The sequence below is a fragment of the Lytechinus variegatus genome, chromosome 11, assembly GCF_018143015.1.
Source record: "Lytechinus variegatus isolate NC3 chromosome 11, Lvar_3.0, whole genome shotgun sequence".
NCBI lineage: Eukaryota > Metazoa > Echinodermata > Echinoidea > Temnopleuroida > Toxopneustidae > Lytechinus > Lytechinus variegatus.
In genome coordinates, this window is record NC_054750.1 from 3,641,403 (window position 1) to 3,657,274 (window position 15,872).

Consider the following 15,872-nt stretch of genomic DNA (forward strand, 5'->3'; position numbering starts at 1 on the left):
GACTCTTCTTGACTTTGGGTAATCTATCTACTTCTCTGTCACCTACATCTGGAATCTATCCGTGGGACTGTAGCTATCCAAGACCAGAGGCTATATATCTTCGCGGAGCAAGAACGCCCTTAGCGAAACATTCTTGCGCACTGAAACGGTGCAGAAATGCTCTTACACAATGCACAATTTGTGCTGCTAAGGGCGTTTCTGCTTACCGATCGTGTGATGCAAAAAGTGAAACCTTGTGCCACAGTAACAATGACAAAAGTGACTCCAGACCGACCAAATTTATAATGTTATTATTAACAATGACAATATCATCGGATGATCTGGATTCAGTGTCATTGCTGTGACTGTATCATAGTAGATACTCTCTTGGTGAAGTGTGACAAATTTTTCACTGTCTTTTACAAAGTTTAACCTGCTGTTCTTTGTCCCCACTTCACAAATACTGACAATTACGGTCAATTTGCGATTGTTTTACTTCTTATGGAAACCTTGATTGTAATTGGCTTCTGAGCGCTGTTGCCGTGGTAGTAAGCCATAATGGCAAAGTTAATGGGCATTCTGCTCTCACCTTTGATGTAATTCATAGGATTCTAGAACTTCAAGACAGAGTCCACGCTAATTTCAAGATGATTTGAATAGATAGAGGTAAATCAGACAAGCATCATCATGAATTTATCACCAAATGTACTTTTTGATTATAAACAATTTTATGTGTAGGGCTATGGCACGTTTTGCTTTTCATTTTTTTATCATGAAATGTCTGAATAATTTGGTTTATTTGCAGATGAGTTGAACAAGACAATTGAGTGTACTCATGTGCAAGATATGTCACATGACCTCCACTGCGGATAACCCATATCTTCATTCAGTTAGGCCTTTTGCATCGAGGGCAAAATGAGAAGACTCGCTTTGTAACCAATATTAGGTTTTTGATCCTCTGGGGCGAAAAGACATGAAAATGAGGGATAAGGAGTATAGATCAAAACAGCAAGATTGCAACACCGATTTCACCCGCGAGCATTCTCAAAGCCTGACAGAAGTCTGGGAAATCTTATTCTCGAATTATCTGCCTGATTTAACGCAATATGCCCACAATTTTCAAAGAATCATTGTTCACGGGAGGAGAGGGGAGGCAGGCAGGCAGGCAGAGTTGTTCATTTAACCTTTGTCAGCTAAATTGTCTGGCATGTGACAATGTGTGCATGATAATGTACCGGGAATACGGATGACTCCTGTTTTGCATTACTTATATTCATTTAAATTCAGTAGGGATTTTTCTTCAGACAGCATTTTATTCATTATGCAGATTTTGCTCACTCTTGATGAGCATGTGATATGTTTTTGAAGAATTAATTTCTTCAAGATTTTAATATTTACATTCGGCAAGATAGCCTGCAAATTTCAAACAAAATGGTAAAAAAGTGATTAACACTCCTCAAAATAGAGTAATGCATACACCCGGTCATGCACAGATATTTTATTGGGAATAAGCTCCAAAAACAATTGTTTTCACATTTTGAATAAAACAGTATTGTTATGAAATGATTTATAAAGTCAAACAGGATGACCATGACTATTCTTCTTTGGGTAGTAGTACAGCCACTCTAGTGTATCAATTTTCATGCCTTATCGCTTTTTTTCTTACTATTTTTATATTTTGTGGAAACCTGTTGGTCTTTGAACATTAATCATTACATTAAATTGTCAAGTATTGGTTTATAAACTTATCAAATCAAATCTATAATCACAGGAAGGCTAAAGATTGGTTCACTTTATACACAATTGAAGCACTGATTTAAAATTTGTAAATTTTGCTGCTTACTATTAACCCTTTCAGTTGGTTAAGCAGTTTAAACAAGTGTTTAAATCTCAAATAACTAGTTTGATTTCTGATGTTTAATTGTATTAATAAATTAGCATGGTTTTTTAAACTTGAAAAAAAAACACTGTACGGTGTGTTGTATAAAATTTTAAACACCCTTTTACTGTGTACATTTGTTTAATGATTGACATTTAACCTTTGACCTTTCCTCTATCAGCTGCAGGTGGAGACGGCGAGACGATGGAGAAAGTCGAGGCTCGGGAGACCAAAGATGGAGGCAGAGATATCTTAGATACGATACCTCAAGAACTCGACATTGAAGTCCTATCCAGTGGAAACAAGGTTGCCGTATCAGTGGGAGGAACACCAGTAAGTTAATTTTCATTGTACTTTAAAAGGGAATTTCATCCTGATAAAACATTGATTATGAAAATAGAAAAATAATCCATCAAAGATTTGAATAAAAAAGTTTTATAATTTGTGACGTCCTATGCAAGCAGCTTCCCCATATATCATGTGGTAAAAAAATCAATAAAATGTCATTTTCTCAAAAATTTGAAAATGGTTTTTATTTTACGGTACCTTCATTATGGCAACAGACAAATCATCACAACCAATTCGGAACGAAAAAAGTTCATCATGTTCTCTGATATGTAATAAGACAGCCCATTACATGGAAGATGGGATTGCGTCGTAGTATACATATTGGCTTCACCTCAGCTGCACTTTTTTACCATGGTGCTTTGTTTTTTCCTGCATGGCAAACATTGCAGACAATCATGCCTTTCCAAACACTCTAACCATAACTTGAAACACGAGGAGATCCAGAGATCATTACGACGGACATGCCAAAACTCTCTTTATCCCATCCGTTGAGTTGCAAGCACGCATCATGGCGGGAAGGATATGGGAAATTATGAGATGTTTTTTAACTGTGCAGAAAAATTATAAAAGAGAAAGAAAGGACTTTTTCCAAAATGTAACTTGATTTTGTTTTGACTGATGAAATACCTTCAACTTTGACCAAATTTGACTTACACTCAGGACAAAAAAAAATGATAATTTAAGAGATGGGAGTTTGAATATGATATAGAGTCTGGCAAAGCTCAACTGAACGTAAGGTAAAGAACCAGGGGAGAAAAATCTGAGGGGGCCCAGGTGATTTTTGCCCCTGAAATGCTTCAAAGAGTCCTGGAAAAAAATGAAAGAGCCCGAAATATCCCCATTCACTGCAATTATAAAGCTTGTCAAACATTGCAGATTTAGAAAGTAGGTTTGTGACAATTAGCCCCTGGTAATAAAAAAATTAAGGTTTTGACTGTAAAGAAGGCCTACATAGTGTTTTATAACTCAAGTAGATCTGTTAGTATCATTTTAACGGTAAGAAAATTCCAAAGAATAAACCTACAAATCAATCCCCAACTCAGTAACAATTCATTTTATTGGGTTCGAGCTGGTTTTCATTTATCTTTTTACTTAGTTACTGACTAGTAAAATAAGAGTATATAAAAACACACTCTGCGTTTATAAATGAAATCACTTTTACTGCCATCCATCTTTTCTCGAAAAACCTTGTGCTGTATCTAGAGCTCAATATTGGGTTAAAATCCTCCAATCTTATTTAAACCCACCGCACCGTTCTCCTTACGAGGGCGAGGAGGAAAGCCGGATACTTCCCCTCGCGTCATAAATGAGAATCCAATCACACTGAATAGGGAGATAAACAACATGCACGCTCCCTCAGATATCACCTTTTCCTTTGTACCTTGCCGCTCCTGCTCCTCTCCAGGCCATTTGCTGAGGGTTAGGGGCTTGGTGGAGGACGGAACGCGAGGAAGGGGAAATGTATTTATTATCGCACTCTTCACACTTTCTCAAAAGGCCAGCTAAATGAATATTGTTTAGGATGGGAGTTGGGGTTACAAGGAGATTCAAATTTTTGGTAACGGGGATATTGAGATCTGTATGGGGGAGGGGGGGGGGGGGGGCTGTGAATGTAATTGGACAGGCTTCTAGCCTTGGCATGGAGATTCTATCAGAACATAGGGCTGCATGTTATGAATTAAGAGTTGATTTATCTCGACTAGTATGTAGAAATATGCGTCCAACTCCCTTTTTAATATAATTATGCGGTAAATAGCCATACCAAATAGATGTCTATTAATGTATTTTTTAATATGGGATTGGAATTATTGAAGAAAGATAATTATATTCCTTTGTCATATCCAAACTTGCTCAAGCTATCCTGTCTTGCTTTTTCTTCAATAAGAATTGTAATCATTGTTGCCCCCCCCCTCGAATGTTAGGAGATTTTTCATTGACAACTGTTGAAAGGTACTCAGATATGGGAATCTGATTGGCTACAAACTAATATACAAGTAAATATCGCTACAGTAACAAGGTTCTCTGTGGACAGCCTTTTTGAACATGGTTTACTAGCATGACAGTTCTTAATATTTGATTAATTCATGACCTATGTAGAATAAATACTTATGCGTGATTAGTCAGCATGCCGTCACATGACCATCGTAACAATGATGCTTATTATTATGTGTACCCCACTATGCTCTTTATAGGAATTATATAATATCCCTTTACTGAAATATAACAGCCCACGAGGAACTAAAATGTTCTATTTCCCCTCTAGACAGTCAATATCCTTTGTAATATTTTATGAATGTGTGAAAATATGTTTTTTTTTATTAACATATTTCACATATCACAAACTGGGAACAAACATTGTGGTGTACCAATGCTCACACACTTTCTAATATAGATTCTGCCTTACATTATAGAGGAGAAGATCTGTTGTTTTATTTTGCATGTGAGTGTTCAATCGATAGTCAATATTGTATAATGGCGCAAGAAAAATACAAATAATCATTATAGCAAGGGATACCCCCTAGATGCTGCCCTATATATGAGGCAAGATACAGTTGTTTTGTTTTGATTATGAGTGTTAAATCAATATCGTGTGGTGAGCTCTCATTAAATGAAAACCGACAGAGAACCAGGCTGGAGGGGCACGTTGGAGTGCGGTTGGTACGTGTTTGTGTTTGGTTTGATGACGTCAAGATATAAAAAGTTTCTTCCCAAACTAGTTTCAAGTGGATATTGAAATTAAAGAGATGCCATGGATATGATGTAGGCCTATGTGCTTTCGGAATATGCTTGGATGAATCGAAAAGAAAAGAAATTGTCTGAAAAATTGTATGAAAACAGTGAAAATGTATTTGAAGCATTATCATTCTACATCATTTTACTATAAAGATGCAAAAGTTTGTGTACAGAACAACAATGAGGATTGCAGACTAGAGATTATATAAATATAAGATAATTTCTTTTTGCTTTGATATGGATCTCATAAAAAGCATTATATAAGATTTTTTATATCGTTATCATAAATAATTGAAAAGAAAATTATGAATTATGAAAAAAATATGTTTAAAAAGTAGATTTTTTTGTTTTAGCTTTCAATTTGTTAATGTAAAATGATTTTGGATTCAACCTTAAGTTCAACCAAAGAATCATTGGTTTGACAATTTTAAAAATGAATGACAAAATAATTTCTGCTTGTCTGGATGCAGTGCCAGGCCAGCCACTCTCCCTCCCATAATTTAGTATTACACGATATAGATGTTAATTCAGGGATTTAGAGTGCTGAATTGTCTCTTATCTTGTAAACATATTTTGCAGTTACACCAACAAAAACCACTTCAGTCCAGTCAAAACTATTTCATGAATTCCATTGACTTACCATTAGTCAGTGGGGGGGGGGGTGGGGGGTGGGGGTGGGAGGGGGGGGGTAGTCTGCAGGCACAGACCCTGATTGAAACTTTGATCAACAAGTGTGTCTCCATGCAAAGACTAGCACATACGAAACTTGCTGTTGGGGCCTTCAGTACACAAGGCATCAGTAGGCTGCAAATTAGACCCTTAAATCGAGTGAAGGGTTTGCACAGCATACGGGGGGGGGGGGGGGGGGGGGTGGAGTGACTGAGATTTTACTTAGTGCATGTTCCCTAGCTAGAATGTACCATAGTAGGAACATAATAGAGGAAGCACATGCCCCCTCACAATCACCGCTCTGTGCTCATGACCGTCCTTACATTCGATGCTTTCAGACCGTCTTAAAAACTGAGAATACCACGTACACAAGATTATTAGTACTAAACGTAGTAATCTTATTAGTGTATTCTCCGATTAGGAAATTCACCCTGACCACAAATACACAGTATGAAAAATATGCAGTGTGAAAGAAAATCACTTATTCTTGAAATACCTGCTAAAGAGTGGGTACTTGTCGAAGTTACAAGAGCTTTCGTAATTCCTGAATACACTTGCTAAATAATAGGTACTTGTCAAAATAATAAGAACTGTTGCAGGGATGTTACAAGAATTTCACAGGGATTTCCTCTCAAAGGTTGTGGATATTCTTACAGTGCGAAAGCAGATTATATCATGAACTTTTCCATCTCATGGCAATGATGGATGCGGGCGGGCACTTGGCTTGTTTCGCTGAGTTTATAGCGAGTTCGGATCGCACCCCTCGACTGCTACTCAGAACATATTCGGCATTCTCGTAAGTCACTTCAAGAACTCACTCTGAAGTAATTTTGGTGCATATGAATACTGAAAAATTTGTTGGTCTTGGTCTTATGGTTTTGACTCTCATCTTTTAAGCAGAGGGTCGTGGGTTCGAATCCTAACCATTGCTTGTTTTCTTTCAGCAAGAAATTTATCCACACTGTGCTGCACTCGACCCAGGTGAGGTGAATGGATACCCGGCAGGATTAATTCCTTGCATGCACTGAGCACCAGTGATGGTAGCTCGAGCTAAAGCCGGGGTAATAATAGCAAGCGCTTTGTATCCTCAAGGCAAAAAGCGCTATATAAATCCAGCTATCATTATTATTAAAATAATTATTGGATATTTTGAGGTCTGAAACAAGTTCTTGTAAATTCCAAGGTATTTTGATGATTGAGTCGGTTTGAAAGCACCTAGTGATAGAGTCCTCCTTCTTGACTACATTTATAACATTAAGTGATGCGTGGCATATGGCAGGGTACTCCTCTCTGCTTCATTCATCTTTATCTTTGAATATCACTGAAATCTTTCCATGTAGGGCCTACTTAGGAGACTGTTCAGCATCTTTTAAGAGAAAGTCAAGGGAGAGTAAAATTGTAAGAAATTAGATTGTAAACATGTTATTAGGAAGAAGATTATTACTTCAGCTGAAATGTGGCTTTTCAGCTGACCGTACCATCAATTTCAACTGCACTCTTAATTCCAGGGGTTTAAAATAAAAGCAGATCGACTATGAATAGTGTCCAGCCGAATATTTGATTTATTTTCAATTTTAACCTCGGATCAAATCATATAGCTTTATATTTAAATTGACAATGTTGACGTCTAAATCTAATATACACATCCGATCTGGATTTATTTTTAAATCCTTTTGAATTTATAGTGTATATGATTATAGGCATTATATTGCTTAGTCTGTAGAAATATTGCATTTTGTAGGAGACAAGAAGACAAAAAGATTGTAAAAACTGAACTAGAAACTGATAATTTCAAAAGTTGTATAAAAGGAAGGAAAGAGGCAGAGAGAGATGGAGAGAAAGAGAGGGGGAAGGAGGAATGGAATGGGGGGGGGGGGTATTGTGGAGCATTTATTGAAGGGGTTTAAATCGGGGGGGGGGGACAGAGGGAGGTGGGATGGAATGGGGGTAGGCCCAGGCAGGGCTATAACGAAAGAGAGGGGCATAGTGAGTATGGTAGGAGAAAGTGATAATTTGATTTTATAAAAATGTCTTTTTAAAGAGATCATGTAAATAAAAATGAAGTAAATGACATGAATTTGAGGACCACAATAAAAAAAAAAAGAGATAAATAAAATGACAAACACCACCAGCTTATAGCCGGAAATGAAGGAAAAGTAGCAAAAGCGATGGTTTGATTGATCAAGGAATGCAAATTCAAAGAGAAGCGGAATAGTGAAGAAAACATAAAAGAAACCTGATCGATGATGCTGATCACCTTCAGAACTCCTGTACATGAATTCATGCGGTTTCCATGGTAACACTGTATTCTCTAGTCTACCAGGAAGGATGCCAGCCCAACAGGCTGGTGGCATTTCTCTTTTAGCTCTCTTCCTCCTCCAAACATCAAGTGCATTATCAGAAATTTGTTCTAAATATCAGTTGGTGAGGAATATTGTTCCATATAAAAAAGAATTCATTTATTGAATCATTTTACTCAAACTGATGATAATAACGATTGGATTTGTTTGGCGCTTTTTTCAGAGGATACAAAAACACTGTTAATAGCATAAGACAAGTTAAGGTTTGTACTTTGTAGTTATCTAGGTGTGTGTTAAGATGCTTTTTGAAGAGGTCAAGAGAAATGTTTCAGAGACTTGGATATCTTGATATATCTATTGGGTGTTCTATATATTGAATTTACATGATGATCTACGATTAATTTCAATTTTAGATCAGATGGATGACCGAACTGTTGATAAATGATTGCATCCTTCAATATATCTAAGAGGAACTGCCCTCTCCCTTTCTTGATTTTAGTGAATGTATTATACATGAATAGCTAATGTGTCACAATTTTGTGAGCATACTTCAGTTCTACTTCTTGAGAATAAAGACTTAACTTCTGTTTAAGAACGAGAGTTTTACTTCTTTTTTTGGCAAATGTGCCATCAGCGTAATCAAGCTTAAGTAATTTATTTTCAATGAAAGTTGGATACACATCCCGTTCCTTCTTGATTAGTTTTACAATTGCTCAACATGATGGAATCTGGGCTGGGGGATTTTATTTATGCATTTTCATCTTCAAACCATGGAGATAACTTCTATCTCCAGTAGTCCATGACAACTGCTCCATGGTAACTTCTGTAGATCTCCATGTTCAAACTATATGGCCAGTATTCTCAAAAGAGGTTTCAATTGTACCATGGTACAAAATCATGGACTTTGCAGATTTATTTCATTAACGCGCTTCATTTTAAGCGCACTTTTCAGAAAACGTGCATTTAATTTGATTTAAATTTGTGTACGCGATGAAATAAGTTAGCGTAATTATGTTTAAAAGTCTGCATAGTCCATTGTTTTGTACAATGGTACAATTGAAACCTCTTTTGAGGATACGGACCTATGGGTCTTGGCATTGAGATAATATCTCCGCAGTGCTGACACCGAAAATTCATTTATCAACACACGAATATGTCTGCCCTGTGCTGGAATACCTATAGTCGATGCCAATGAATGAGCTGTAGCAACACTGATTTCTTGCGACGTGATTAATCTTCTTGTAAAATTTAGGCAATGGTGTCGCTGGTTTTGACGGCCCTCCATGGAATATGACGGCGATTGCTTTGACTTTCACCACGACCTTGATGGATTTTGCATCTGGGAATGCCATCGAAGTCGGTCGGCCCAGCTCGGCTCTAGTCTGATCTTGAAGCTTATGCAGTATTAACAACCTCATATAGGCTTTGACCCTCTTCTGGCTAATGATCAAGATGATGTATGGAACGCTTTGTAAGGATTTTTCTCCTTTAAACTTGTGCTGGCCCAGCCCAGATTTGGTTGAGGTTGGTTTGGATGTTATCATGCTAATGCAGTATTAACAACCTCACTTATACTGTAGGCTTTGATACTTTCTAGTTTAGTGATTGAGATGATGTATGGAATGCTTTTAAGGATTATTTTCCTTTAATTTTTGTGCCAGCCTCTCCCAGCTTTGGTTCAATTTGATTTGAAGGCTATAGGCTTTGATTCTCTTCTGGTAAATGATTGAGATGCTATTTCAGGATTTTTTTCAGCTTTGGTTTGATCTGGAAGCTAATACAGCATTAACACTGCCCTTATCCTCTTCAGGTAAATGAGCTTGATGATGTATGGAATGCTCTTTCAGGGATATTTTTCATCAGCTCGTCATTAGTTTGGATATGATGCTATAATGCAGTATAAATACTCTAATATCGGCTTTGATCCACTTCTGAAGTAATGATTGAGATGATGTATGGAATGCCCTTTCAGGAGTTTTTTAAAATAATTTTGTTGAAGTTGTTATTGGTCAAATAAAAACACAAGTTTAGATGTACTAATATAATGTTAGCACTATACCAGTACACTTTTAAAGAAACAATCTAAATTCAGATTAAACCATTGAGATGTTTTTAATATTTGGAATGTACATGTATGTGCACAACTACAAAAAAAAGATAAAGCAAGTTGTGAAATCATATTATCAATCAAGCAATTACTACACCAGATTTCTTGTATTTCATATCAGAGTTGTAAGTATTGGTATTACAATATTTCCAGGAGTTTGTTTATATCTTTTGATTGAATTATGGATGGGGTTACAATTATTGGATAGTAGACAAAAATTCCAATTGGACATTTTATGATAAGAACCACACCTGGCATTTGCTTTATTAGAACCCCCAGTGCTCGCCAATGATGCAGCATAATTACCCTGAATTAATTAGCAAGCGAAGTTCCAATAAATTTCAAAGACAAATAAGGGGAAAGGGATTTTCATTTTACAGCTAAGTAAAAAATTGTTGTTTCATGTGCAAAATTCATTGAATTTACCTTTGCAAGACAGAATTCATGTTTTGGCTGTGTGTAAATTTGTGACAACAAAGGGAGTGTTCCATTTAAGATCAAGTTTTATGTTGGTCATATTAGCTGAAATTGATTATAAATACAAAGGAAAAGTAGAACAGGCAGATGGATTGGCCTGAAATGAGATTAGGGCAAATCCGTAATCGACAAAATGACTCTACATGCTCCTTTTACAGCAGTACAGCAATACATGTAAACATGCCCACCTATACTAACTGTAGGCAGTAGCGCCTGACTACACCGAGCCACTGGAACTAGTATTAAAGGCCCCCTGCCCTACTGATCAATAAATTAAGAACATGGCTCCAATATTCATGACGAACATGCTGCCTGCCCGCCCGCCCTCCCCGCAGACCCTAATCCATTGATACTCACACCCATGCCTCTTCATGCTCGCTACCGTCCTGCAGATGTTCTCGAAACTTGAGCCCCTCGTCCGGATCAATGGGTATTAAATCAGGGAAACGGTTGAAACTTGAGCGAATCATCGCAGACGAGCATTCCCTCGCTCAACCGTTTTTCACTGCATTCTGCAATGGTTGCTCCAACCTCTATAAATGTGTCTAATGATGTTCGTTATGTTACCCCAAAAGGGATTTAGACAATGAATGCTGTTTTTTTTCAAAAAAATCTGAAGTCTCTTTGCTTTTCGGGGGTTGTTTATTGTATAAAATTAATAGGCCTGTATTCCGAGATCAGGTTTAACTTTAAAAATGGTCTAACTCTGCTACAAGTATGGGAAGCCAAAAATGTCAACATTTTGTTGTCTCACCTGCGAAGCAAAGTGAGACTATAGGCGCCGCTTTTCCGACGGCGGCGGCGGCGTCAACATCAAATCTTAACCTGAGGTTAAGTTTTTGAAATGACGTCATAACTTAGAAAGTATATGGACCTAGTTAATAAAACTTGGCCATAAGGTTAATCAAGTATTACTGAACATCCTATTAGAATTTCATGTCACATGACCAAGGTCAAAGGTCATTTAGGGTCAATGAACTTAGACCATGTTGGAGGAATCAACATCGAAATCTTAACCTGAGGTTAAGTTTTTGAAATGTCATCATAACTTAGAAAATATATGGACCTAGTTCATGAAACTTGGACATAAGGTTAATCAAGTATCACTGAACATCCTGCATGAGTTTCACGTCACATGACCAAGGTCAAAGGTCATTTAGGGTCAATGAACTTTGGCCGAATTGGGGATATCTGTTGAATTCCCATCATAACTTTAAAAGTTTATGGATCTGATTCATGAAACTTGGACATAATAGTAATCAAGCATCACTGAAAATTTTGTGCAAGTTTCAGGTCTCATGATTAAGGTCAAAGGTCATTTAGGGTCAATGAACTTTGGCCGAATCGGGGTATCTGTTGAATTACCATCATAACTTTGAAAGTTTATTGGTCTAGTTCATTAAACTTGGACATTAGAGTAATCAAGTATCACTGAACATCCTGTGCGCGTTTCAGGTCACATGACCAAGGTCAAAGGTCAATGAACTTTGGCCGAATTGGGTGTATCTGTTGAATTACCATCATAACTTTGAAAGTTTATGGATCTGATTCATGAAACTTGTACATAAGAGTAATCAAGTATCACTGAACATCCTGTTCGAGTTTCAGGTCACATGATCAAGGTCAAAGGTCATGTAAGGTCAATGAACTTTGGCCATGTTGGGGTTTTTTGTTGAATAACCATCATATCTCTGTAAGTTTATTGGTCTAGTTCATAAAAAAGGGAAATAAGAGTAACCATGTATCACTGAACATCTTGTGCGAGTTAGAGTAGTATTCAAAGTGAGCACTGCTGCTATATTGAATCGCGTGATGCAGGTGAGACGGCCAGAGGCATTCCACTTGTTTACATTGTGTATATCTTCTGTTTACAATGCTAATTCATTATGCTATAATGGTGAAGAAAACCAAGTCAGTTATTATTCCCAGAGAGTTGTGAATGATCTGAGCAAAAGATGAGCTGATTAAATGACCATGTACTGTTAGGGATTAGTTTCACAATTGGCTATCCATAGTTAAACAACAACTTTAAACTAGACTTTAAATTGAACTTGAGTTCAGAATACTAGCCATAGACTTTTTTTTTGTATTTTGATTTTTTTTGTCCCATTACAAATTCCAACAATACATTTTCAATTGACTCTAATAGTCTTTTGTAGAAATTTTGAATTTGTACTATTGGAAGCAGCAAGTGGAGGATCAATGGAGGAGGATTAGGCTGGATGCACCGAATCATGCAAAGTGGATGTAGGGGGTAGGGGCAATTATCACCAGTATGATATGGCTGCTGGCGAAAGGGAATCCACCTTGCTCAGATTTATTAGGGGGGGGGGATTGATTTAAAACTTTGGAGTACTAACCGGCTAAATTGAGTGAAAATGATAATGTTAACATCAAATTCAAATGAAATTAACCAAATTTATAACTTTGATCCCTTAACTGGCTAAATTTTGTGAAGACGACAACCCATACGATAAATGTTGCCTGGCCAGGATACTCCCCAGGGAGTGGAGATGAGGCACTTTATATGTGTGGAACAGTGATGGATCCTGTGACCGGGGATAACAATCATTACAATGTAAAGCGCTCAGAAACCGACGTATGAAGCGCTGTATTTAATGTAACTATTGTTATTATCATGAATGTCACATCAAATTCAAATCCATAATTTTGTTGATGAATGAAATTAACAATTTTATGTCTTCATTTTTGTTTTCTGTTGTAGATTTTAGAAGACGATGAGAAGGATAAAGGGCGAGGTATTCACTGCATTGTATTAAACCAGGCCACTGGCAGCATCATGGCGAAGAAAGTCTTTGATACCTACATAGGACATGAGGATGAGGCCATGGTGTTATTCCTCAATATGGTTTCAGATGGGCGCATCATTATCCTAGCAATTAAGGTATGGAATCTTAGCACATTTTTGAAGGTAGAAGAATTGGGAGGAAGAGATATTAACATAAACCCATAATTCATGTTCGATATTGCCTCCTTTGCCACCCCCCCATCTCCCTGGGAATGAACCCTTAGCTTATTTTCAAGGAAGGAGAATTATTTGGAGGAAGATAATTATCATAAACCCATTTTGCCACTTCCAGGGGTGGGGGCTAAAGTCTAAAGGGATGGGGTTGGAGTGTCTTGGCTCTGAAAGAAATATTAATGAAATGGTTACATGGCACGGGGGGGGGGGGGTTATGATAATAACAGTGAAAACTAGTTACAAGAAATCAATAACAATAGCCAGCTTTGGATAAAATCTAAGAGTTTCTACATATAGAGCACCTCTTTTGGGTAGAGAATGAGGGCTCCTGTTTTTGTCTCGCCTGCGTAGCGGAGCGAGACATAGGTATCACTATTTCCGGTGTCGGCTGCGTCGGCATCGTCAACAATTGTGTTGTACACCCAATAACTTTCTACAGCTTCGAGGTGGGATCACCAAATTCATACCAGAGGGCCATCTCGTGAAAGCACAGGTCAAGTTCGAATATGAGTTGAATTTGAATAAGGTCAAAGGTCAATGAACTTTCCATGACTGGCACTGTGCTATGCTGTACATCCAATAACTTTCTACAGCTTCGAGGTGGATCACCAAATTCATTCAGAGGTCCATCTCCTGAAGGCACAGGTCAGGTTCGAATATGAGTCGAATTTGAATAAGGTCAAAGGTCAATGAACTTTCCATGACTGGCACTGTGCTGTGCTGTACATCCAATAACTTTCTACAGCTTCGAGGTGGGATCACCAAATTCATACCAGAGGTCCATCTCCTGAAGGCACTGGTCAAGTTTGAATATGAGTCGAATTTAAATAAGGTCAAAGGTCAATGAACTTTCCATGACTGGCACTGTGCTGTGTTGTACACCCAATAACTTTCTATAGCTTCGAGATGGGATCGCCAAATTCATACCAGAGGTCCATCTCCTGAAGGCACAGGTCAAGTTCGAATATGAGTCGAATTTGAATAAGGTTAAAGGTCAATGAACTTTCCATGACTGGCACTGTGCTGTGTTGTACACCCAATAACTTTCTACAGCTTCGAGGTGGGATCACCAAATTCATACCAGAGGTCCATCTCCTGAAGGCACAGGTCAAGTTCGAATATGAGTCGAATTTGAATAAGGTTAAAGGTCAAAGGTCAATGAACTTTCCATGACTGGCACTGTGCTGTGTTGTACACCCAATAACTTTCTACAGCTTCGAGGTAGGATTGCCAAATTCATACAAGAGGTCCATCTTTGAAGGTGCAGGTCAAGTTCGATTGTGAGTTGAATTTGATTAAGGTCAAAGGTCAATGAACATTTTACTTCAGAACTCAGTACTCTCTATACTTGAACCAGATTTTGTATTTTACTTGTTTATTCTTTAAAAGCTGTTGTTGTTATTTATTTAATGAGCTATAGTTCTTGGCACCATTTATAATATTCACACAAATTTGCCAAAGGTACAATAGAAAAGCTGTCAAAGTTTTCACTCACATTATTATGAATTACATTCTTTTTCACTAACATTCATTTCCTTACTTCCATGGAAATCATTATAGCTTCATAGTATTAACAGCATTCTTAGTGTTATCTCATTTCCTAGGGATAAAGTAGGCCTATAGCATTATTGCATATGTAAACTGTCAGAACCACAATTCACCCCCTAAACTGCTGACAGCCTCGGAAGTCATATAGCATAGTTTTGACATACATTCTCTTCATGACTGCAATATGCAGGTGAGACAACGCTTGGCGTTTGCCTTGTTAAAACATGTATTCCTTGGCCGTCCATCATTAGCTTTGACTATTAAACATCCTTAGAATGATTCCTGGGGTCCTTGTCTTTGGATGAGTGACCTTCACAGAAGGTGAAAATCGTGTCCTACTCTCGTCTTTTAAGTGCAGTTGACCTTTCAGAAATGAAAAGCTCACCTAATCATGTTTGTTTCTATGTTGATGGGAAATAAGGGGATGGGTGTGGGGTTGTGGGGAAATGGTGTGGGGGGGGGGGTCAGAGGGGTGCATGTAGAGAAAGCCAAGTGGTCATGTGTTCGCATGAGGGGACCATATGAAAAGTTTAATAGTCACTGAGTTCTCTGTGCTCTCAGACAATCGGAATATCGGATGCAAGGATTTGCAGTAGCTTATATAACAGTTTGCAGTGAATCGTTTCATGACCCCCCCCCAAGATTCATCGGATTCTTTAAGAATGTTGTATAAAGGAACATCATAACAAAGTATGAAGCAAGGTGTAATTAAATCCATGATTGCATCAGTTTTGGTTTTAAATGTTACCTTGTTGGTGTCCTGCTAAAGGCCAGATATTAAATATGAAGGATGTATTGATGCAATGATATGGGTTCATCCATTTTGGACTTTCTCATTTGGACAAATTT

General features: G+C 37.6%; 1 protein-coding gene across 1 annotated transcript in view; it reads left to right on the forward strand.

Annotated features, from left to right (window-relative positions):
* LOC121423839 (protein O-linked-mannose beta-1,2-N-acetylglucosaminyltransferase 1-like) overlaps positions 1 to 15,872 on the forward strand; it is a 46,318-nt gene that overhangs the window by 16,007 nt on the left and 14,439 nt on the right. Inside the window, exons 2-3 of the mRNA XM_041619346.1 lie at positions 2,040 to 2,191; positions 13,218 to 13,397. Of these exons, the coding sequence (XP_041475280.1) occupies positions 2,040 to 2,191; positions 13,218 to 13,397 (332 nt within the window). The remainder of the gene's footprint in view (positions 1 to 2,039; positions 2,192 to 13,217; positions 13,398 to 15,872) is intronic.